The sequence below is a fragment of the Pristiophorus japonicus genome, chromosome 9, assembly GCF_044704955.1.
Source record: "Pristiophorus japonicus isolate sPriJap1 chromosome 9, sPriJap1.hap1, whole genome shotgun sequence".
NCBI lineage: Eukaryota > Metazoa > Chordata > Chondrichthyes > Pristiophoridae > Pristiophorus > Pristiophorus japonicus.
The window spans coordinates 28,582,428-28,607,336 of NC_091985.1; the positions used below are offsets into that span (position 1 = coordinate 28,582,428).

General features: G+C 41.7%; 1 protein-coding gene across 1 annotated transcript in view; it reads left to right on the forward strand.

The window, feature by feature from the left end:
- Positions 1–24,909, forward strand: part of adss2 (adenylosuccinate synthase 2) — a 111,214-nt gene that overhangs the window by 71,368 nt on the left and 14,937 nt on the right. Inside the window, exons 3-7 of the mRNA XM_070889215.1 lie at positions 1,552–1,620; positions 6,248–6,298; positions 8,626–8,692; positions 15,858–15,965; positions 24,472–24,553. Of these exons, the coding sequence (XP_070745316.1) occupies positions 1,552–1,620; positions 6,248–6,298; positions 8,626–8,692; positions 15,858–15,965; positions 24,472–24,553 (377 nt within the window). The remainder of the gene's footprint in view (positions 1–1,551; positions 1,621–6,247; positions 6,299–8,625; positions 8,693–15,857; positions 15,966–24,471; positions 24,554–24,909) is intronic.

The following is a 24,909-nucleotide window of genomic DNA, read 5'->3' on the forward strand; positions in this document are numbered from 1 at the left end:
GGTACATAGCGCCAAAACAGTGCTGTCTCATCGGCATTATAGATTTGCTCAGCTGAGAGGTTTTCATCAGGAATTAGTTAACAAACTCATCTATATACATTTTCAGCTGCCTCATGATCTGCTGAAGCTTTTTCACCACATACTTTCAATTGCCTGATGAAATTATGCCTTTTAAATTTGGCTAGCCAATCTGAAGAGTGCTTGTATGGAGTTTCAATCTCCAGTTCGGCATGGAATATCTTGGCTTGTTGCACCATCATTGGGCCAGACAAAGGAACTTTTTCACTTCTCTGTCGCTGCCACTCCTTCATTACTCGATCCAACTCATCACTTTTAGGCTTATGCATAGTTTTTCTCTCATTCACTTTCTGCAGATCACTCTGCATGAAACTTCATAGTCTGTTTTTTTTTAAATATCATAAATGATGAAGATGCCAACACCATACTCCTCACTCAATCTTCTCACTGAAGCATCTCTGGAGTAACTCCACTTTCTTAGCAATTGACAGTGAATTATGCTTCCTCTTTGCACTACCAGTTTTACCCATTGGGGTATCTGTTGACCTTTTTAACATGTTTGCAATCAATGGCAAACAACACATTCACAATACCCTGTACCTTGTCAGACCTTTAAATCGGGAAAAACAGCACAACAATTGAGTCAGGTTGGGTGGGGCCAGATCGAGGGGAGTACATGGGTCAAGTGGGGTCAGCTCGGGTCACGTGGGTTATCTAGGTTGGCCTATAATGTACCTATGTTTGTTTAATACCATTAATTAATGGAACAAAATGCAAATTTTCCAACTCCATGTAGTTTGATCAAAACCAGGAAACCTATAAATGCCAGAGTTCACTCAAAGACATCTTGAGTCTACTGTCAGCTCAACTCGCACGTGGGTTGGCTCGGATCACACGTGGGTTAGATCGGATGGGCTCTGGTCACATGTGGGTCGGGGTCAAGGAGCATTCCGAAATACTCCAACCGATTGCAGGTATGTATTTGCGCCGTTAAAAAAAAAAAAATGTATTTTTCGGAATATATTTGCGAATTTTGGACGACTCCTGCGATCTGCACAATGTACAGTTTTCGGAACATTATGGTTTTTAGAACTCTGGATTTCAGAAGTTGTACCTGTAGCACCATTAATCATAGAATCACAGAAGGAGGCCATTTGGCCCATTGTGTCTGTGCTGGTAAATAGAATCAATGGGCAAATAGAATCAAAGTCTTGCAAAAGAAAGTAAGCCAAATGTAATTGTACTGTTCTTTTATTTTTGTGTGGCTGGCTACTTCTAAAGCCAAATCGAGAAAACTGGCTCGTGATTTATTTGCAAGAAATTGTGGCTGCTGCGCTTCCTTCCTGTGTGCAAATAACTTGGCCATCATTGCCATTGGAGACTGGGAGTTGAACATGGGTTTCCCATTCAGCAGCATTATTTACACCAAGCTCGTTTACTTTTCTTTCGTTTTCATTTGTCTGCATTCTGAGTGGTTAACTTGTAAAGTGCCGTTTTTTTTTCTTTTATTAGCTAACTGTTCATGTTCTGTAGGTAATGGAGTGGTCGTTCATCTACCGGGTCTTTTCGAAGAAGCTGAGAAAAATAAAAAGAAGGGAAAAGGTTAGTACAGTGGATTTCCGGCCACTCTGGGAACCAGAGTATATTGATATTGCTTGTAACAAGAAAGCACCAGTTTAGTTACTTTCAGTGCAAAATTGCCAGCAGGAGTCCTTTGTGACTTTGATTTCATGTTTGCAGTAGCTATTGATTTAATAAGGTGAGGCTTCACATATTCCTTCAGGAAGCTGACAGTTTGAAAGTAGTTATTTTCTTTATCTTTTTTCCTTCTAATTTTCTGTCGTCTTAAGCTGCAGGGCATCTACTCATGTAGTGCATTCAGCTCGTCAAATGTGCTTTACCATTTTGTTCGCTGTGGCAGGTGTTTATCCTTATAGTCCCAGTTCCTTGCCCTTTTTCCCCATATCCCTTAAAACCCTTTATTTTCCGAGTAAGTATTTATCTCTCTTGACAAGAACATAAGAAATAGGAGCAGGAGTAGGCCATTCTACCCCTCGAGCCTTCTCCGCCATTCACTAAGACCATGGCTGATCTTCTACCTCAACTCCACTTTCCTGCACTATCCCCATATCCCTTGATTCCCTTAATATCCAAAAAATCTATTTATCTCTCTCTTGAATATACTCAACAACTGAGCCTTCATCGCCTTCTAGGATAGAGAATTTCAAAGATTCACCACCTCTGAGTGAGTGAAGAAATTTCTCCTCATCTCAGTCCTAAATGGCTGACCCCATACTCTGAGCCTATAACCCCTGGTTCTACTCATCCCAGCCAAGGGAAACATCTTTCCTGCATCTACCCTGTCAAGCCCTGTAAGAATTTTGTATATTTCAATGCGATCACCTCTCAATCTTCTGAACCACTTTTCTCCACATTATATTCCATTTGCCATGTTCTTGCTCACTCACTTAGCCTGTCTATAATCCCCTTGAAGCCTCTTTGCTGCTTCCTCACAACTTATATTCCCACCTAGCTTTGTATCATCAGCAAACTTGGATATATTACATTTGGTCACCTCATCCAAATTATTGATATGGATTGTGACTAGCTGGGGCCCAAACACCAACCCTTGCGGTACCCCACTAGTTACAGCTTGCCAACGCGAATCTTACCCGTTTATTCCTACTCTATTTTCTGTCCGTTAACCAATCCTCAATCCATGCGAGTATATTACTCCCAATCCCATGAACGCTAATTTTGTTTAATAACCTCTTGTGTGGCACCTTATCGAATGCCTTCTGAAAATCTAAATATACCACAACCACTGGTTTCCCCCTTATCTATTCTGCTAGTTACAACCTCAAAAAAAAAACTCACCAGATTTGTCAAACATGATCTCCCTTTCATAAAATCAGTGTTGACTCTGCCCAATCTCATTATTCTCTTAGTGCCTTGTTACCACATTCTTAATAAATTCTAGTATTTTCCCTACTACTGATGTCAGACTAATTGGTCTATAGTTCAGTTTTCTCTCTCCCCTCCTTTCTGAAATAGTGTTATCCTTTGAGATACCTGAATTGATTCTGCATCTGGCTTTTTGATGCTGTGATTTCCACATTCTCAAAACTCTTTGTATGAAGAAATTATTTCTGGATTTGCTCTTAACACTCTCTGATCAGATTTTAAGATTATTGTGACAAAAAGAGAGAGTTGTCATGCTGACCAAAATGGATAATTTTCATTTTTATTCCAAATATTTCAAAATAGCTAGACTTAAGATGGAGATTGTTTTTCCATACCAAAATTTAATGTGGAGGACAGCAGATAAGGGAGAAGGCTCCATTATTGGCCTATTGAAGAGCATTTTATCTGTTATCGTCATCTTGTCTCGATCAGAGGTGGTTTAATTACTGTCCCATATATATATTTTTTTTAAATAGATTTTAAAATGCTGATATGTGGATTAAAAGACCATGGGCTAAATTCATTCATTGTTTCCAGTTGCTGAACTGTTAAAAGCAAAAATTTGAAGTAAGGCAGCAAGAACTGAATGCTAACAGCCCACCTCACTGTGTGAGTTCAAAGAACTGCCTGAAGCATGAAGCAATCCCTTGATGTGCTCATGTCATTATTCTGATTGGAGGTCCAAACTCCATCCCAACTTGGAATTTGCATTATTTATCTACAGTGCCATGTTGTGAAGGTCTATGAAAGATAGTTCCATCCAAAAGTCCTGTTGCTTATTAAAATGCATTTATATATATTTTTTTAAATCTTACTTGAAACCGCTTCTGAAATAATTCTCTTTTTATTGACCAAGTATTCTGGCATCTTGCCTGTGCTTTATGTATTTTTCAATTTGTGTATAAATTAAATTTTCTTATTGCTCTGAAGGAGGTAGGGAAACCATGTCAGAATCCCAAGTAAGCATCAGTCTGCTGCACCGCATATTTAGGGGCCAATTAATTCTGGGCACATTGTTCTATACATCATGTAGGATAGAAAGAAAGACTTGCATTTTTATAGTGCCTTTCACGACCTCAGGAAGATCCAAAGCACTTTACAGCCAATGAAGTATTTTTGAAGTGTCGACACTGTTATAATAATGTTGGTGTGCCTATCCTGCCAATGGATTGATACAGCACAGGAAGAGACCATTCACCCCATTGCTCCTGTGCTGGCTCTTTGAACGAGCTATCCAGTTAGTCCCACAAATTTTGCCCGTAATAAATTAAAAATCATTCAAATCTCTGCCACCCGCATCCTGTCCTGCTCTCTCATCTTTATTGACTATCTCCCAATCCATCAATTTCAAAGTCCTTGTACTTCTCTAGTCCATCCACGGCCTTGCACCTCCCTATTTCTGCATATGTTCCTGCAATTTGCACTCTGCTCTTTGACTTTGTCCTCCTTGGCATCTCTCTTACTTTGCTCTACTCTCAACCACGGGGAAACCTGTCCCAGTCCCAGTCAATCTCTGTCCCACGCTCTGGAAAGCTGTCCCTAGCCTCATCATCTTCCTTCAAAAGCTGCCTCCAAATTGTACCTTTCTGATTTTTGCCTTCATTTACTTTCTCCAATGCTTTGCTCTCCGTGACTCGGGGATTATTTTTGTCTGTGAAGCACTCTGGGTCATTTTGTTTTGTCAAAAGCGCTACGCAAGTGCTCGTTGTTGAATAGTACAAGGGCGTAGACGCCAATAAGGAGAATAGCTATTTGTGCTAAGTTCTGGAGAGCAGCAAGTGTTGCACAATACGAGCAACTGACTTCGCGAGAGGGAAAGTACAGGTGCCATAGATTATATGATGCTATACCTTGTGTTACTTCAGTGGATACAACTTTGGGAGAATATTTCCACAATAAATTGATTGCACCCTTTTCAATTTTTCATCACTGTTCTGGGAAGCCTGTTGGTACTGAATGTTATGATAAAAGTGCTGGTTTCCAACAAAAGATTCATTTGTACATTGACATTACTTGAGGCAAGTGGTAATCTGTAAATATTTTCAAATCTTTTTCAACTATTTGCTGGAACAAATGACTTTCTTTTCCAGTTCTTCCCACGTCCTTAAATAATGTATTTGGCATACTAATGTTATATGTACATCTTTAAAACAAAGAGAACTGGCACTCTAGTACTTAGTGTATCATAGCTAAATAAAATGAGTTTGGGCTTTCTCAGCCTAGTTCTTATTGTGCGTCAGTCCGCAGCATAAACTGCACAATGTTTGGCACTCGACATCAGTCACATTTATATGAATGCAAGTGTGTGGCACGCTGGTGCTCTCCCCTTCAGGTTGAAGTGCATTGAGCACAGTAGCATTGATAAGACCTCAGACTTCACATCTGGCCTGGACCATATCTGGAAGTCTAAAAAGTAGGAATGGCGGAGAAGTTTCATTTCCCAGCACTTGTGCCCTTTGTCTTGAAAGATGCCACGGCTGTGGGAATGGTATAGCAGATAAGTTATCCAGGCTCTTTTCAATAGAAGGTTAAGAGTTGTTTGGAATTATGAACGGTTTTGATGAGATAAAGACTTTCTTCCACTGGTTGAGTTGGTAACTAGGGTCTATAAATTTAAGATCATGTTGAGAATGAAGGAGCTTAGCAACTTTATGGAGGGAGAGGTGGAAGCATTTATTTAATAAAGGAGGTGGATAAATATTTGAAAAAGAAAAATTTGAAAGGGAATGGGGCTCAGTGGATAATTCCTTTTGGGGAACAGACACAATGGGCTGAATGGGCCTCATTTAGCTGTAAAATTCTATGAGCCAGAACAATTATTTACCCACAAAAGTGGTTAGATGCCAACTTGATTCAGTTGATGGCACACTCCCATTTAGGTTAAACAGTTGCAGACTCACTCCCCACTCTAGGATGTGTGAACATAATCCAGTGTAGTACTGAGGGAGTGCAGCATATGCTGAAATGCTATCCTTCAGATGAGATTTTTTAAACACTAGATATCGCCTGGATGTTGAAGATTCCCTGGTACTATTCCAAGAAGAGCAAGGAGTTCTTTAAGTCCTGACTAATATTTCTCCCTCATCTAGAATCTAATTAGTGTTTGTGGACTTCAATGATGCAAGATAGCTGCCAAATGTGACCAACAGTTGCTGTGCCCAAAAGCCATTCACCACATGAAGCACTTGGAGGTGGTTCGACATAAGGTGCCATTTCTTCTTTGTGCCATATTAATGAAGTGTAATAACTTTCTGTTCGTCTTCAGGTCTTGAAGGTTGGGAGGATAGACTGATCATTTCAGACAGAGCACATATTGGTAAGTTGAAATGGCAAGTTAGCATAGTTTACAAAAAACAGCGCGCTGCTTGCTTGATCTGTTTGTATAACCCCAAGTTAATTAAAGGCTGCAGTTGGGGTACTGACTGGGTGCTCTATCCTGCCAGGACCTACATTTGAACCCAGCCCAGGGGGTAATAGTTTCCTCCTTGTGTTGGCTGTAAGGGTCGGATCGTAAAAAAGAATTAGAACCGATCCTAATAGGTCCACAACACAGAACTCTAAATAGTTTGGCAGACTCGCTGAGAGGCCAAAGTCATTGTACTAATAGAATTCTACATGTTATTTACTTTGCATAGTTTATCAGTTGTATTGTAGAGCTTTTGCCCCTTTACATGTTAAATAAACAACATGTTCTGGTTAGTATATTACGCACCTACCTTTTTAACTGATAGTTGCGCAAACCCTGACTGACTACAACCCAGACTTTGTACCGTATATACTCGCATATCATGCGACTTTTGAAGACCTAAATTGTAACCTAAATTTGGGGGGTAGCATTATACGCGAGATACAAAATTTGCGGGTGTGAAGTGCTGGCCAAGATTAGGCTGTTAGGCAGTAAACACACGATGCCCATTTTTCTTGCTTCTCGTAAAGCATAAAGTCTTATTTTAGATCGTGTTATAATATAACCATTTTCTCGATTTTCGGACACCCACTTTGATACTTTATCTTCTAAATGCGGCCAATGACATTTCGACCCGCGATTTGCGCATTTATAGGAAGGAGTTTCCTTCAATTTTTCTTTTTGTTTTCTCCAGTTTCGGACACGGCTTTCTCCGACACCAAACGGCTTTGCAGCTTTAACGTTGTTGCTTTGTTCCGCTTCGGCAACAACTTGCAGCTTAAATTTGGCAGTATATTTCTTCGCAGATCTTTTCTCCATAGTGGCTAAGGGTAGAATGTAAAAATATATTTGTCATAGTTTACTACCTTAGATGAGATTTGGAACGAAATACGGTAACTGTTTATTATCGTAATGAGAAACAGCAAAACAGCTGTTTCTCATTCGGTTGTTTACGGCGGAAGAGTCGTTTCATGATTCGGTTGTTAAGGTCTGTATTCGATCGTTATGTGTTAGGGTACTTGTCACGTGTTGGGTACTTGTTAAACTTGTTTGAAAGCCTAGCCTAGTGTCATCTGGTATCTCAAAAAAGTGACTCGCATGATACATGAGATATATGATAAAATCATGTTTTGGGGACGAAAATTTAGGGGTCGCATGATACGTGAGATCGTAGGATACGCGTGTATACGGTATTCAGGATCTGACGAGCTTCGATTAAAATTAGTTCCCCGGCTGAACAATCTCTTGCAGGTCATTTTGACGGTCTTGCAAGGGACAGAGTTGGTTGAAGTGAATTCTAGCCATAAATGCCAATTAAATAACTAAATACGTCTTGCTGTATTGATGAGCCCGACAAAAACTAGTCATGCTGTGAATAAACAACTTCTTGGGCAGTCCCTCGGAGTTGAGGATGACTTGTTTCCGCACTAAAATGAGTTCTCGGGTGACTGATAATGCGGGACCTACAGTCTCTGTCACAGGTGGGGCAGATGGTGGTTGAAGGGGCGGGTGGGTGGGGTGCTTGGGTTGTCATACACTCCTTCCGCTGTTTGCGCTTGGCTTCCGCTTGTTTCCGGCAAAGAGACTCGGTGTTCGGCGCCGTCCTGGATGCTTCTCCTCCACTTTGAGCGGTCTTGCACTTTTTCAAGGAGGCTTTGAGGGTGTTCTTGAAGCATTTCATCTGCCCACCTAGGGCTCTCTTGCCGTGTCGGAGCTCTGAGTAGAGCGCTTGTTTTGGGAGTATGCGGGCGATGTGGCCTGTCCATCGGAACCGATCGAACGCGGTTAATGCTTTGATGCTAGGGAAGTTGGCCTGAGCGAGAACACTGACGGTGTGCCTATCCTGCCAATGGATTTGCAGGATCTTGCGGCGGCAGGGTTGGTGGTACTTCTCCAGTGCTTTAAATGCCTGCTGTACATGGTCCATGTCTCAGAAGTATATAGGAGGGCTATATAATGCACTGGTAATGTTGGTAGGAAGTTTACATCAAGTATTTCCATCTCCTGGAACAAGGTATGGGTGTGTGCAATGCCAATATACCAATTTCCAAAATTTGCTTGACACTGGATGTTGTAACCTCAGTGTCTGGAAGTGGCGTGGATACTCGTTCGACTCTGACTCATAACAGGCAGTTGACAATGGTTATCACAGCAAGACTTGGAATAATTTATGTGCTACATCAATTAACTAAATTAGTGCAGCAATATCAAGTCTTTATTTCTCTCTTTGTTTTTAGTGTTTGATTTCCACCAAGCTGCTGATGGTGCTCAGGAGCAGCAGAGGCAACAACAAGCAGGGAAAAAGTAAGGCTTCTATATTTTTTTTCATGAAAATCATCCCAACATGTTTCTGAAATGGAATTGGATAAATTTTACCCCTGCAATTTATAATCAGTTATCATTTTATTTTTTTGCTGCTTGGAATATAGAATCTTACAGTACAGATGGAGGCCATTAGACCCCTTCGTGCCTGTGCTGGCTTTTTGAAAGAGCATTGCTTATGTGTCAAGGCCAAACCTCGTGATTAGCGTGAAACATTAGCACTTTTATAGCGAGCGTGACCTTGGCAGGTGTGCCTTCAGCTACCAAGGCTCTAAGCCCTGGAATTCCCTTCCTAAACCTCTCCGCCTCACCATCTCTCTTTCCTCCTTTAAGACGTTTGTTAAAACCTACCTCTTTGACCAAGTTTTGTCCTCATGTGGCTCGGTGTGAAATTTTGTCTTCTAACGTTCTTGTGAAGTGCCTTGCGTCATTTTACTACATTAAAGGCGTTGTAGAAATGCAAGTTGTTGCTTATGTAATGCAGGAAGTGTTATTTTGTTAACTCCAAGTGATAATTTCACACTTTTTGATCTGCCAAGCCTTAAACTATACTGAGTGACAACTGACCTAGAATCCATGTAAAATCCAGAGACAATTACAAGAAAAAGAGTCAGGCTAGTTTTATGTTCAACACTTAATTTTTTTTACTGTAATTTATGTAGGTGATTGGAAGAGCAATTTTTTGATTAAAATGCAAACTGTCATTGATGTCATTCTTTGCATTAAAAAGGAAAAACTGCAAATTCTGAAATAAAAATATTGTCTTGGATTTACACAACAGGTCTGTTGGCATCTGTGAAGGAAAAAGACAGGTTATTTATACTTTATATGTCTAACCCTTCATTAGAACTAAAACTGAAAGATAAGCAGGCATTTTAGTGAAGTTGGAAAAGAATGAGGAAAGGGAGAAAGGCAGAGAATAATTAGATCTGCTAATTAGAGAGGGAGTAAATGAGTTGAATGATATGCTGAGTTTAATGGAAAAGCATTAGATATAAGATCATCAGAGAATGTGGAGATGTAAAAATAGCAGAGGGTGAAAAGACAAACACAAAAAGGTGACAAACACCGGAAATGTCAGCCTTTTATCTTTACTGACCTGTCATTCTTTACAAACTCTTTTTATTTGCCTTTTTCCTCCCCTTTGTCACGTTTCAGGATTTCTGATTATTGAGCTGAACTGAACTCCCAAGGGGTCAATTTCACAGGATAATAGTGTGGCGATGTAGACTGACTCATGGTGGAATTTGTACTGGTATGATTCAGATGATGAAAGTTAGTCTTGACAGTTCACTGATCTTTCACACCCATTCTGATCAGGATAATTGTATTCATTCGAACTCAGCGGGTTGTCAGGGGTAGTTTGGTGAGAGTTTGCTTCCTGGAGTCAGAATTAACAAAGGGAAGAGAAACACCAATGTTCAAGTTCAGTCAGGTCTAACAAAAGTTGCGAGAAGGAAGATCTTTAACTGAGCTGGGAAGCAAGATTTGAGTTGAATATCCCAGCTAGAAACTGACCAGAAGGGGAAAAAAGTAAGTGCATATTCTATCTGCTATTCAGGATAGCAGTGTATTTTTGTTGTTTTGTGTTACTCGGGGACACATTGCAGGAGAAGTTTGAAAAAGTCTGGAATTGCAGATAAGTCATTTGTATTCTGAAAAATAAAAGAACTTGCAATTATATAGCTCCTTTTCATATCCTAAAGCACTTTACAACCAATGAAGTAGTTCTGAAGTAAATTCACTGTTGTAATATAGGGAAACGCAGCAGTCAGTTTGTATACAGCAAGGTCCCTCAAACAGCATTGAGATAAATAACCATGTAATTTCTTTGTGTTTTTGGTTGAAGGATAAATGTTGGCCAGGATACCTGGAGAACTGCCCTGATTCTTTGAATGAATGATCCGTGGGATCCTTTTAATTCACCTGAGGGGGCAGACGGAGCCTCAGTTTAACGTCTCGTCCAAAAGACGGCACTTCTGACAGTGCAACATTGCTTCAATAATGTACTGAAGTGTCTGCCTATGTTATATGCTCATTGTCCCTGGGGTGGGGAGCTAAGTCACAACCTTCTGACTCCAAGGCAAGGGTTAGACAGGTTAGATGCAGGAAGAATGTTCCCAATGTTGGGGAAGTCCAGAACCAGGGGTCACAGTCTAAGGATAAGGGGGAAGCCATTTAGGACCGAGATGAGGAGGAATTTCTTCACCCAGAGAGTGGTGAACCTGTGGAATTCTCTACCACAAAAAGTTGTTGAGGCCAATTCACTAAATATATTCAAAAAGGAGTTAGATGAAGTCCTTACTACTAGGGGAATCAAGGGGTATGGTGAGAAAGCAGGAATGGGGTACTGAAGTTGCATGTTCAGCCATGAACTCATTGAATGGCGGTGCAGGCTATTTTCTATGTTTCTATGTTTCTTGATTTGTAATTGACCTCGTATTGTATCAAAATATTGGAGAAGCACACGTACGGACACATGGCAGGTTTACTGTGTTTACTCCCATTGTTCAGGAGGTGGGAGCATTACTACATTCTCCCTTTTTCACCCCCCCCCCCCCCCACCCAATTACACCATTGTTTAATTAAGCAGTGCGAGTGGGCTCCTGAACGCATATAGATGTGGAATCTGCTTATGAGACCGATTGCCTCCTGAACCTGTGAATTTATCTACAATCATAGCATCGTAGAATCTTGCAGCACAGAAGGAGACTATTCTGCCCAATGTGTCTGCCGCCTGTGCAACAGGCAAAATTTGTAACTCCCTGCCACCCACAGAAATTGGGTGCTTGGTGTTTATATAATTTTAAAGAAGTAAACTAACATCTTAGCACTTCATTGTGCCATGTGTTGGTAAACAGGTGGGCTGCATGAAATGTTTGTTTTAGTACATTAGCAGATCTCCCATAATGTTGGTTATGGTCATAAGTAGGATGTGCTGTTTCACAAGGATAGTGGTGTTACACCACATGGTCACAATTTACTGTTTGGTTGTTGAGGTGCAGCAGTGTCTCCGAGACAGCAAAGTCTACTTGTTGCTTAAATGCAGCTTCTGGTCACTCGGAGTTTAATGGTTGTTTGGTCAAGGAGTTTTGCAGATTGGAAAATGCCTGTAAGTTTCAGATTCCAGGTCAATGAGTGCTCTTTGGGGGATAAGAAAGACTGTTTTGCATTGAGAGATTGTAGTGGCTGGTGTAAAATGGATGGGGACTAGACACATTTGGCCTGTCATACCGTGCCGGCTCTCCAAGAACACTTCAGCTAGTCTCACTCCTCTCCTTTTCCTCGTGACCCTGCAATTATTTTTCCTTCAGGTACTTATCCAATTCCCTTTTTTTAAGCCAGGATTGAGGGCCCAAATTTCGGGTGGAGTTGCTCCAATTTTTTTTGGAGCAACTAGTTTAGAGTATCTTAGAAATTGCAATTCTCGGCATTTCGTTTGCTCCAGTTCTAGTGAGTTAGTTTAGTTTAGTTTCGTTTCATTTTAGTTCAGTTTTTTTTCAAAAGTGGGTGTGTCCAGTCACTTAGGCCTGTTTTGCAAGTTTAGGCAGCGAAAACTTACTCCAAACTAACTTAGAAAGGAGTAAGTGTCCACTTTTGTAAGTTCTGAAAAACCTTACCTCGAGTTAAGTTCAGTGCAGACACAACTAGAGACGGAGGGTGGGAAGCATTAAACTCATCACTTAAAATGGCCTAAAACCTCTTGCGTTTATATTTTGCCTTCTATCTGCTGAGTGAGGACAGTTGTTTCTCTTTTTTTATAAATAAGCAAGTGTAGGCTCCCGGCTGAGGCAGACACCAACATCAACGGGGGGCGGGGGTGAGGAGTTAGAGGATTTTCCAAAGCACTAAACACCTTCCATTAAAGAAGCATAAGTACATTTAAAGCACCAAGCACTAAACAAAGCACAAAAAGTAATGAGCAATTAATTAACACACAAAAAAAATAGAAGGAACCCTGCACCTAAAGCACCAAGACCAAAGTAATAAGCAATCAATCAATAACAAATAAAAAATAAATCCTAGCTTATGTGAAGTGAAGGTGTTTGTGTCAGCGCTTCTGTCAGTGTCTCACTCTCTTTCTCTGTCAGGGTCTCGGTCTCTCTCTCTCTCTCTCTCTCTCTCTCTGGCTCTCTCTCTCTCTCTGGCTCTCTCTCTCTCTGGCGCTCTCCCTCTCTCTCCCTCTGGCTCTGTCAGTGAAGAGTGGAAGGCTGAACATCCTGAGTATAACACACTTAATTTATTTACGATTAGATGTTCTATCAATTCTTCAAAACTCAATAATGTTCTTGAAATGTTGAGGTCAAGCATTCATAGATCAGGCAAACAGTATACATGCAATATTACTTAAATATACACAACAGTACTTCAACCACACTTGATGTTCGGGGACTCACAACGCTTTACAGTTCTGAGTTCAGTATTTCAGGCCGATCAAACCCTAACCATTTCATTATGAACTGCCAGTTTTTGTACATTTCACTCATGTGAATTCGCACATTTCTGCATTAAACGATTATACCAAAAGTTAAAGAACTCCATACGAGAAGAACCTATGCCTTTACAATAACTTCACTTAGCCTGCAGAGATTCGGGCTGCGAGGAGCTACTACACATGCGCACACACTCTAGCGCGCATGTGCAGAGGTCCCGGCACTATTTTCAGCGCCGGGGCCTGGCTCCGCCCCCCACCCCTTGTGCTGCGCTATGCCTAGGCCGAAGATGTCCTGAGGAGCTCGGAGGAATTACAAGGTATGTTTTCGGCGCCTTTATTCTAGAAAGTCGGTGCACTGTTTTTACAGGGGGCAGAAACTTGAGCCCGGAGTCTGCCTCCTCCAGCCTTTTAGGCAGTGCATTCCAGATCTTGACGACTCTCTGCGTAAAAAAAAGTTTTTCCTTATGTCACCTTTGGTTCTTTTGCCAATCACCTTAAATCTGTGTCCTTTGGTTCTCGACCCTTCCACCAATGGGAACAGTTTCGCTCTCTACTCTGTCGAGACCCCTCATAGTTTTGGACACTTCTATCAAATCTCTCAATGATCAGCCATGATCTTATTAAATGGCGGAGCAGGCTCGAGGGGCCGTATGGCCTACTGCTCCTATTTCTAATGTTCTTGTGTTCAACCTTCTCTGCTCTAAGAACAACCCCAGCTTCTCCAGTCTATCCATGTAACTGAAGTCCCTCATCCCTGGAACCATTCTTGTAATTCTTTTCTGCACCCTCTCTATGGCCTTCACATCCTGCGGTGCCCAGAATTGGGCACACTACTCCAGTTGAGGTCTAAGCAGTGTTTTATACAGGCTCATCATAACTTCCTTGCCTTTGTACTCTTTTTTTTATACAGGGCTGGATTTTCGGGTTTTGGATTTTTTTGGGCAAAAACGGTAGCGATATGTGAAAATGACCGTTTCCGCTGAGTTACCGATTTTAGGCCTGAACTTTCGGCCTTTTGGGTCTGTGCCAGGGGGGCATTGCGCAAAGATTTGCGGCGCAAAACGCGAGTTTCACCAACTTTAGTGCAGGGTCGTTTGCGCTGTGAGAGAGGCCTTGGGAGGGAGGGGGGGGGAATTTCAAAAAACATTATCAAGACCCTTCGCTAATAAATTGCTGCAAAAAAAAATTAAAACTTTAACTTCGCTTTTTTTGCAGGTTTTTTAACTTATCGCTGCTGGCAGGGCTGCACCGTCAGGTTTTACCTGTTACTGTTCTGGGCACGGTGTATGGGTCGGGAGTGTGCCAAAACTCTTGACGGCAACGCAGTACACGTTGTTGAACGTCCGGCGCAGCTCTCCCGCAGCGGTACTTCCCATCTCCGCCGCAAAAGAGGAGCCGAGGATCTCGCCCGGGCTTTGCAACCGGGTTTTCGCCGCAGAGGGTCAAAACGCAGCGAAAACCCCTTGCAAATCCAGCCCTATACCTCTATTTATGAAGCCCAGGATCCGGTTTGCTTTTTTAACTGCTTTCTCAACCTGCCCTGGCATCTTCAATAATTTGTGCACATATCTATGGATATCTCCTGTTCATGCACCCCCTTCAAGATTCTGTCCCTTTAGTTGATATTGTCCGTCCTCGTTCTTCCTACCAAAATGCATGACTGCACTTTTCTGCGTTAAATTTCATCTGCCACGTGTCTGCCCATTTCACCAGCCTGTCGGTCTTGAAGTCTATCACTATCCTCCTCACTGTTCACTATACTTCCAAGTTCTTGTCTACAAATTTTGAAATTGTGCCCTGTACTCCCAAGTCATTAAGAAAAGCAGTGGTCCTAGAACCAAAATTGAGACCAGATTTAGTCTCTGGTTAGGAGTCCTGGCCAAATTGGCCCACGGGATGCAAACGTTACATTGTGTTTTGATATAAACTCAACTGGGGGAGGATGTAATTACGGCATGAGAAATTTACTTGGGCCGTTTCCAATATCAATATAGACAGGAATTTATAATGGAAAAATATTGTCAGTTTGCGCAGACATGCAAAACATTTTGTAACTTTTATGCTTTTAGCCCTGTTTACTAATTTTACATTGAGTTTTTAAACATGATACCAAATTAGAACCTTTTACATCTCAATTTCTGTACCTTGTCGCACCTTTCACTGGCGAGTAGATGATTGCTTCTGATTATGTAGCTCTGTCTACATTTGGATAATTGAAGAATAGCTAGATTTGTTGCTTCTGAACTACTATTAAAGTGCTTTGTGTAAATTTCAGTTGCATTTAGATTCTGATTCAGATCAATCTGACAATATCTACTGTTCATGGTCGTTAAGTTAAAATTATTGCTGTCTTATTCCCTTTTTAAAATTCTGGGCACCTTATTAATAAGGACTACTTGTCACAAACTACTTGCAACATAAAATACGTTAGTATTCCGACTATACATTTCCCACTGTTTAAAATCGTAGTTTTAACGTTTATTAAACCATGCCAAAGCCCATTTTATTTTTGACCAGCTCCTGTCCATTTTTACTAACTTTTTTAAAGTTTTAATTTTAACTAAAGTATGTGTTAACGTTGGTGGTGAGGGCTAGCTAGAGAAATAAGTTGTTTCCAGTACTTACTACCTAAATAGATATATTTATTGGACACAGAATTAGAGTCTGTTTTAACAAGCAGAATGTAACTTTATTTATTGTGTGTTTTTACAGCTTGGGCACCACCAAGAAGGGAATCGGTCCGGTGTATTCTTCAAAAGCAGCTCGGAGTGGGCTCAGGATATGTGATCTCCTGACTGACTTTGATGACTTTTCTGAAAGGTATTTGAATGTTCTAATATAAAAACAGAAAATGCTGGGAATAGCTCAGCAGGTCAGGCAGCATCTGTGGAGAGAGAACAAGTTAATGTTTCAGATCGATCGTCAGAACTGGACAAGGTTAGAGACCAAAGACGGGTTCCCCTTGTCCTCACCTTTCACCCCACCAGGCTCCACATTCAACGGATCATCCTCTGCCATTTCCGCCACCTCCAGCGTGATCCCACCACCAAACACTTCTTTCCCTTCCAGCATTCCCTCAGTGACACCCTGATCCACTCCTCAATCACACACTCCCCTCCCCCACGGCACCTTTCTGTGCAAGTGCAGGAGATGCAACACCTGCCCTTTCACCTCCTCCCTACCCACTATCCAGGGCCCCAAACACACCTTCCAGTGAAACAGCGATTTACTTGATGTACTTGCAATTTACTATACTGTATTCGCTGCTCACGATATGGTCGTCTCTACATTGGGGAGACTAAATGCCGATTGGGTGACTGTTCAGTCTGTAAGGGTGACCCATGAGCTTTAATTCTCTGCTCCACTCTCACTCTGACCTCCTGTCTTCGGCCTTTTGCACCGTTCCAACAAAGCTCGAGGTAAGCTCGAGGAACAGCACCTCATCTTTCGATTGGGCACTTTACAGCCTTCTGGACTCAACATCAAGTTCAACAATTTCAGACCATAACCCCTGCCATAAAACATTTTCAGACAGCAGCTGTTTGATTCTGCCATTTCCATTTGCAGCAGTTATTTCTCTCCTGCCTTCCACCCTATCACAGACCGTCCCTGTTGTTTTTTTCCTGCCCCGCCCCGGCCTCTGCACCTGGTTAAAATCTGTTACATCTCTAACTTTTTCCAGTTCTGCCAAAGGGTCACAGACCTGAAACGTGGATGTTTCTCTCGCCACAGATGCTGCCTTTCCTGCTGAGTATTTCCAGCATTTTATGTTTTTGTTTCAGATTCCAGCATCCGCAGTATTTTGCTATTGAATGTTCTAATATTCAATGAGCTCTAATTGGCTAAAGTTTGGTTTGTTCGCTCACTATTGAGCTGCTCGTTACTGGTTGGGCTTGTTTTCTGCTGGCTTGGTGCGGTTATTCCCACTGCTCGAGCTGACCATGACAGCTCCACTCCACTCTTCATAGATTATTGCTGCTACAGGGTATTTCCATGCTGCTGAAGTCAGCCATTTTCACCCATGTTGCACACTATTTTAGCAGATAACCAATTAGCAGTAACCAAGGAAATAAACCCCACGTGACGATCAAAAAAATCTCTCGCATTTTGCTTTTCCTCTTGCCAATAAATGCACAGAAAGATTAAAGTACACATGCATACGCTGTGCGAATATGACTGTTGAGATCACATGCTCAATGACTGTGTTTAGTTCTCATTTTTAATTTACTAATCATACATGCAATTAGCCACATCTGGATCCTAATTAGCCACTTGAACACCTCGAGTCTCGTCGCCGAGAGCATGCAGAAAATAAGCAGGCAGCGGAAGGAGCGTGCGGCAAACCAGACTCCCCGCCCACCCTTTCCTTCAACTAATTGCATGTATGATTAGTAAATTAAAAATGAGAACTAAACACCATCATTGAGCATGTGATCTCAACAATCATATTCGCACAGTGTATGCATGTGTACTTTAATCTTTCCGTGCATTTATTGGCAAGAGGAAAAGCAAAATGCGAGAGATTTTTTGACTCTGTCCCACCTGTGACAGACTGTAATTCCATATTGGACTGTACAGTCACCTGAGAACTCACTTTTAGAGTGGAAGCAAGTCTTCCTCGATTTCGAGGGACTGCTGATGATGATGATATGTGGCTAATACATTAGACAGCACTGCTATCAATGTTGATAATCTGCTTTGCCAGTAAGGACAAAGCCTTTTTCGAAAAGATACAGGCTCATGGAATTAAAGGCAAATTTAGCTGGATTAAAAATTAGCTAGACAATAGGGGGGAGGAGATGACTGACATGGAAGAGATCATGACTATGTGCACTTTATATAAGGTATATAATGCTGCTTTCAAGGTGACCATTGTCAGGGAGACTGGTGGCATTGATCATGGCATGTGCCTAAATTGAATGGAGGAGCCAGGGGGCATGGCAGATTTTAATGTAAGTTTTGCACACTGGAACAATGAACGTGAAAGGTGCACAAGGAACCAGTTAGCAAGGATTTGCGTGATTATTGATCATTGAGCATAATGTTGCCCTCTTAACATCAAGGCTAATCTTGATGCACAGGGTTATGTTTGCTTATAGGTCAGAACAGATTAGTTTAAATCTGTGACTTTGGTAAGGCTATTCCCGGAAGTTCAGAGAAGAATGATAGTGCGTTCAGGCCGCAAGTGTATGTACAAAGACTTCCAAAACTGAGCGTGCTTTCATCTAAGTAAAGGGAGTTGACAACCTGCCTAAACCTTTGTGACTTAGTGATTTAAAGTCAATTTTTCTAAAATAATTTGTTGTTTCTTTTATTTTTATATAATGTTGTCTAACTCGTGATTAATAATCATTTATGTTATTGAACATTTGGTAAGAGCGCCCTCTATTGAGCACTGGCCACTTATCTGTGTCCTGATGAGTAAGGTTGAAAATGTTCAGCAGATCTTTGAACTTTATGGGCCCAAGTTTCCACAGGATAAAAAATGGGCGCCCCTCCGAGCTGGGCACCCGTTTTTCGCGCCTAAAACGGCGCCAGAAAAAAAACGCACTATTCTCGAGCGCTTTGCAGCTCCTTGTCTGTTTGGCGCGATGCCCAGGGGGGCGGAGCCTACACTCGCGCCGATTTTGTGGGAGGGGGCGGGTACTATTTAAATTAGTTTTTTTCCTGCCGGCAACGCTGCGCGTTGGAGCGTTCGCACATGCTCAGTGTGGAAAAAAAACATTGGCACTCGGCCATTTTTGTAGTTCTTTGTAGCTGTTTAATTTTTGAACATTTTTTAATAAAATCACATTGCCATCAGCACATCAGCACTGAGGCTTCTTGCAGCCTTCTCACTGTCTCCTTCCCCTCCCCACCCTCCACAACAACAAACCGCTGTCTCCCTCCCCTCCGCGGCAACAAACGGCTGTCTCCTTCCCCTCCCTCCCCTCCACAACAACAAACGGCTTTCTCCGCCCCTCTTTCCCCCCCCCCCCCCCCCCGGCTCAGCGGCAACGAACGGCTGCAGAATTCTCCCTGCCTGAAGCACTTTCACACAGGTAGGAAGATGGTTTATTTAATCTTTTCTTTGCTTATAAATGTTTATTCAGGTTGGATTTATTTGTATAATATTTGTAGAAGTATAAATAAGGATTTATTGTAGAATTTAATGAGTTTCCCCCCCCCCCCCCCCACCTCGTTCTGGACGCCTAATTTGTAACCTGCACCTGATTTTTTAATGTGTAGAACAGGTTTTTTCAGTTCTACAAAAATCTTCACTTGCTCCATTCTACTTTAGTTTGGAGTACGTTTTCACTGTGGAAACTTTCAAATCAGGCGTCAGTGGCTGGACACGCCCCCTTTTGAAGAAAAAATTCTGTTCCAAAGTAGAACTGTTCTACCTGACTAGAACTGCAGAAAAAAAAATGTGGAGAATTGCGATTTCTAAGATAGTCCGTTCTCCACCAGTTGCTCCTAAAAATCAGGCGCAAATCATGTGGAAACTTGGGCTCTATATGTGGCTTTCTGCTAACACGGACTTAATTGTTTGGCAGTGAAGCACAATTTGATCATGTTAAAGGTGCCCAGTAGCCGTGCTTCTATTTTCCTGAGACTGAATCTTAGATTTTTCAGTACTGGAATAATATAAGTCTTTAAATTAAATGTTTTTTTGGAGAAACAAATTAATAAATATAATTCACTGATGTAAGATGGTATTTCTGTTTTGTAACCCATTGCACATCACGCACAATGTTATAATCTACAATACTACTTCAACACCACCAAAACATTTGCCTGCGTAATCCTCAGCAAACTACTGCATTGTATGTGAGGTACTGAGATGTTTTAATGTGATGTTATTTATATATATCTTGTATGTATGGGTGTGTGTGTTTGTGCGTATAATGCAAATATTGTTTCTATGTTGGTAACAGCAAATGTAAATGATTCCTGGTTTTAAATTTGTCTTAAAAACTATCTAAAAACCTCAGTTTTCAAAGCTACCCACTCAAAGCTTTATTTAGGGATGATATTTTGACACACTTAAGAATGGTGCTTTTGCTTTAAATTGCTTGGGTCTACTTTTACCTATCCAATCGTAGCCAGAGCATCTCCAGTAGTGTCTTCTCTTCCTGCTCCTTGGAGTCCCACAAGGATCCATCCTAGGTCATCTCCTCTTCCTCATCTACATGGTGTCCCTTGGTAACATTGACTCTGACTTTCTGCACCCCTCCTAACACTTACCCCATCATTGGCGATGCTGGAAATCTGAAATAACACGCAATGCTGGAAATATTCCACAGGCCATGTAGCATCTATGGCGAGGGAAAGGTACAGTTAACATATCATATTCTGATGGGAGGTCATCAACCTAAAATGTTAACTTTGCCTTGCTCTCTCCGCAGATTAAGCCTGCCTTGTTGAGTATTTCCAACATTGTTATTTCTGTAATTGAAGGGATGTTTGCAAGATAATTGGGTGTGAATAGCCCCTCCTCATTTAGACAAGTTCTTAATTATTGTAGTCCGAAATAATGTCATTTCATCCATTTAAGGGTTGGTTCTGAACAAACTACTGGAAAACAGGAATCTAGCTTTGAATTCCATATCTGAACATTGAATTCTCTGTCCCTCTTCTCCATGACTTGTGCAATTCTTTTTGTTTTTGACTGTGCGCATGCGTGTGTGTGAGAATGCAAATGGAGAGAGAATTTAAATGAAGGAGCTTATGAAATATAACTGCAGAAACCACAGCTGCCCCATGTCCCTCCACCCTACTCTTTCCTGAAGGCAGACTGCACCAGTCTCTTAAGCATGACTGCTGTTCATGCGGAGTTTCAATAATATCTGAATTTCTTGCACACTACAGATATTTTAGTTCCCTTCTCATCTGTCCTATCAATGTCATTTACATCACAGTCAGCAAAAACTCCAGCTTGATGCATGCTGTTGCATCAGTGCGCAGCCTACATTCTGAAATACAATGTGCTCGGGTTATTTTCATATTTAATTAAAAACTTTTTCTGGCAGTCGGCCCAAATTGATATTTCAGGCCACTTTTTCTGCCACCTCTCCTGAAGGGAGTGACGGGTTCTGGGATCGTAGAAGGTTACAGCACAGAAGGAATTTATTTCCGCCCATCGTGTCTGTGCCGGCCAACAAGAGGCTATCCAGCCTAATCCCACTTTCCAGCTCTAGGTCTAACCCTGCAGGTTACGGCACTTCAAATGCACATCCAAGTACTTTTTAAATGTGGTGAAGGTTTTTGCCTCCACCACCCTTTCAGGCAGTGAGTTCCAGACCTCCTCGACCCTCTGCATGAAGAAATTTCCCGTCAAATCCCCTCTAAACCTTCTACCAATTACTTTAAATTTATGCCCCCTTGTTGTTGACCCCTCTGCTAAGGGAAGTAAGCCCTTTCTATTCACTATATCTAGGCCCCTCATAATTTTATACACCTCAATGAGGTCTCCCTTCAGCTGCCTCTGTTTCAAGGAAAACAAATCCAGCCTATCCAGTCTGTCCTCATAGCTAAGATTCTCCACTCCCAGCAACATCCTCGTAAATCTCCTCTGTACCCTCTCCAGTGCAATCACGTCCTTCCTGTAATGCGGTGACCAGAACTGCATGCAGTACTCCAGCTGTGGCCTAACCAGTGTTTTATACAGTTCAAGCATAACAACCCTGCTCTTATATTCTATGCCTCGGCTAATAAAGGCAAGTATTCCATATTCCTCCTTAACCACCTTATCTACCTGGCCTGCTACCTTCAGGGATCTGTGGACATGCATTCCCAGATTCCTTTGTTTCTTTACACTTCAGTCTCCTACCATTTAATGTGTATTCCCTTGCCTTGTTAACCCTCCCCAAATGCATTACCTCACACTTCTCGGGATTGAATTCTATTTGCCACTGTTCTGACCAGTTGAGATCTTCCTGCAGTCCGCAGCTTTCTTCTTCATTATCAACCACACAGCCTATTTTTGTATCATCTGCAAACTTCTTAATCATACCCCCTATATTGAAGTCTAGATCATTGATGTATACCATAAAAAGCAAGGGATTTAGTGCATGAAATCCACTGTTGACAGTATCTAGTTAGTTGTTTATTTCATAGTTTACTTGAGTATTGTAACTAGTCAGCCGATCCAACATCTGCATTACTCGCATTCTTCCCCAACTCTGAGCAATAGGGCCATAAAGCGAATGGAAAGGCTAAATGGAACAATTGTGGAATTTCAAAATGCGGAGAAAATTTGGTGCTATCGATTTATAATATCTGTTGGAAGACACAAGTGCTGTGTTAGTATTGTTTCTTAAAATGCTGTATCTAAACCTGCTTGTGCTGGCTGGATGTGTCGGTGCTTTTAAAGGACAGACGGACTTGCATTTATATAGCGCCTTTCACAATCACTGGGTATCCCAAAGCGCTTTACAGCCAATGAAGTACTTTTTGGAGTGTAGTCATTGTAATGTGGGAAACGCAGCAGCCAATTTACCCACAGCAAGCTCCCACAAACAGCAATGTGATAATGACCAGTTAATCTGTTTTTTTTTTTAGTGATGTTGATCCAGGGGATAAATATTGACCAGGCCACCGAGGAGATCTTCCCTGCTCTTCTCGAGGGGGCAGATGGGGCCTCTGTTTAACGTCTCATTCGGAAAGACTGCATCTCCGACAGTGCAGCACTCCCTCAGTTACTGCACTTGAGCGTCAGCCTAGATTTTTGTGCTCAATTCTCTAGAGTGGGACTTAATCCCACAATCTTCTGACTCCGAGGCGAGGGTGATGCCAACTGAGCCACAGCTGACACTTTTGACAAGTGAGACTACTTTCAAAAGGTGGTCTTTTATGAATTTTATTTTCCAGTAACTTCAATATAAAATGAAGCCTTCCAGTTTTTAAAAAAAAAAACTCAATTAACTGTCTGTATTGCAATTCTGCCTTGGAACAACCCATTCTTTTCAATTGCTTTATCAGTTTATAAAGTTGTTCATGAATCCAGAGGGGCCTCTAAATCACATTCTATGCAGCTGCAGAATCCTGCTGCCTCTTTCATCCCACAATAGCATTGCATAGAATATGCAGCATGGAAACAGGCCATTCGGCCCAACCAGTCCATGCCAGTGTTTGCTCCACTCGAGCTTCTACCCATCTAACTCTGTCACAGAGGTAGGCAATTAGTTAGGCTGGAGGGCCACTTAAGTTTTGGTGATCTGTTGAGGGCTGCACACCAATGTTCCTCCAAGGTGTGCGGTCACACCAATTGCGAGGTTCCGCGAAGGCTGCTGGCCTGCTGTCGCTGTAATAGTTAGTGACTGCGCACGAAAAATAATTAGTGGGAACATTGTATAAATATAAACATTGCACAAATGTAAATGTAAATTCAGATAGTAGTTGGATACTATCTTATAAACTGTATTCGATACTGGTAAGAAATGAATCAAATATAAAAGTTGAAAATGTTGTGGTATCTTGTCTCTGTAAATCAGTGCTGCAAAATAGAACTGTACACTCTCTTTTTAGAGCCCTTGTTAGCATCAATTTCCCACCTCAGTCATCTGTGTGTCTGTCTGCAAAGGTTACTAATGCAGTCCAAATTTTGTGCCAGTTGAGGACTCCACTGCCGTCGTACTCTAGGTACAGGAAGAGCAAAGACGCAGCACCAGTCTCTTCCTTCGGTAAAAGAGTCATGGAGATGAGCAGCCATTACTCGACTCCAAAATGGATAGAGCATATTCGAGTACGCCGTGCAGTCTGGGTACAGATGATCACTAAAGGGGCCCAGAATTGCGGAATGGGTCATTTTAAGATCGGGACGGGGAGAATCATTTTTGCGAATTATTAATTTTAATAAGTATTACTGTTTTTTCCTTGGTTGTGGTTCGGGTCTGTCTCTGACCCACAAGGTGTGAAAGTGGATAGACTAATGTGCAGCTCGAGCTGGCTTGCGTTCTATTTATGTTCCATCCAGTGGGCCGGATAGAACAACTTGGCAGGGTGTATTTTCGCCATCACTGCTGTATCAGCCCAGCCCCCTCTTTTCTTCCTCCGTATGCTTATCTAGCCTCCCCTCAAATACACCTATATCTTTATCGGAGTGAGGGAGTAATATATATGTCCACATACTGCTACAAAATGGCATCCTCGTAGGTTACAGCCATTGCAGTTTAACATCGGCATAAAAATATGTTTCTCCATTAATAAAATGAATTCATAATTCATTTTCATCTGGATTAAAAATAGAGGTGCCCTTAAAATCAGGGAATTTTCACACATGAAAGTTCATGCACTTATTCCATTGCATTGCTTCACATTTTTAAAATGCACTTCTTTTCCTCAGGTTTAAAGTCTTGGCAAATCAGCACATGTCAATGTATCCTACTCTGGATGTTGATGTCGATGGGGAACTGGAGAAGCTCAAGGTAAACTGATCAGAACTTGGCTTTATTTCATTTTGTGCTTTGACATGTTTGGCATTGCCAGTACCCAACAGCAATGGCTCACCTTTGATCATAATCCAAGAGCATTTTAGGACAAATGGAAGAGAGCAAATAGTCGTCATGGATCTGATCTGAATGCTCAGTACAGCTGAGGCATGATTGTAAAGTTGCATATTATAGTCATTTTCGCCGCCCGCAAAAAAACCACATGGCGGCTCCTTGTACAAAAGGCTGTTGGGTGAGTATGTGTCTGTTGCTCCTGGCTCGATTACTGCACTAGCATTGTGTAAAGAATCTGTTTTGTTTTAAACTATGCTATTACATAGAGTTATCAGAGA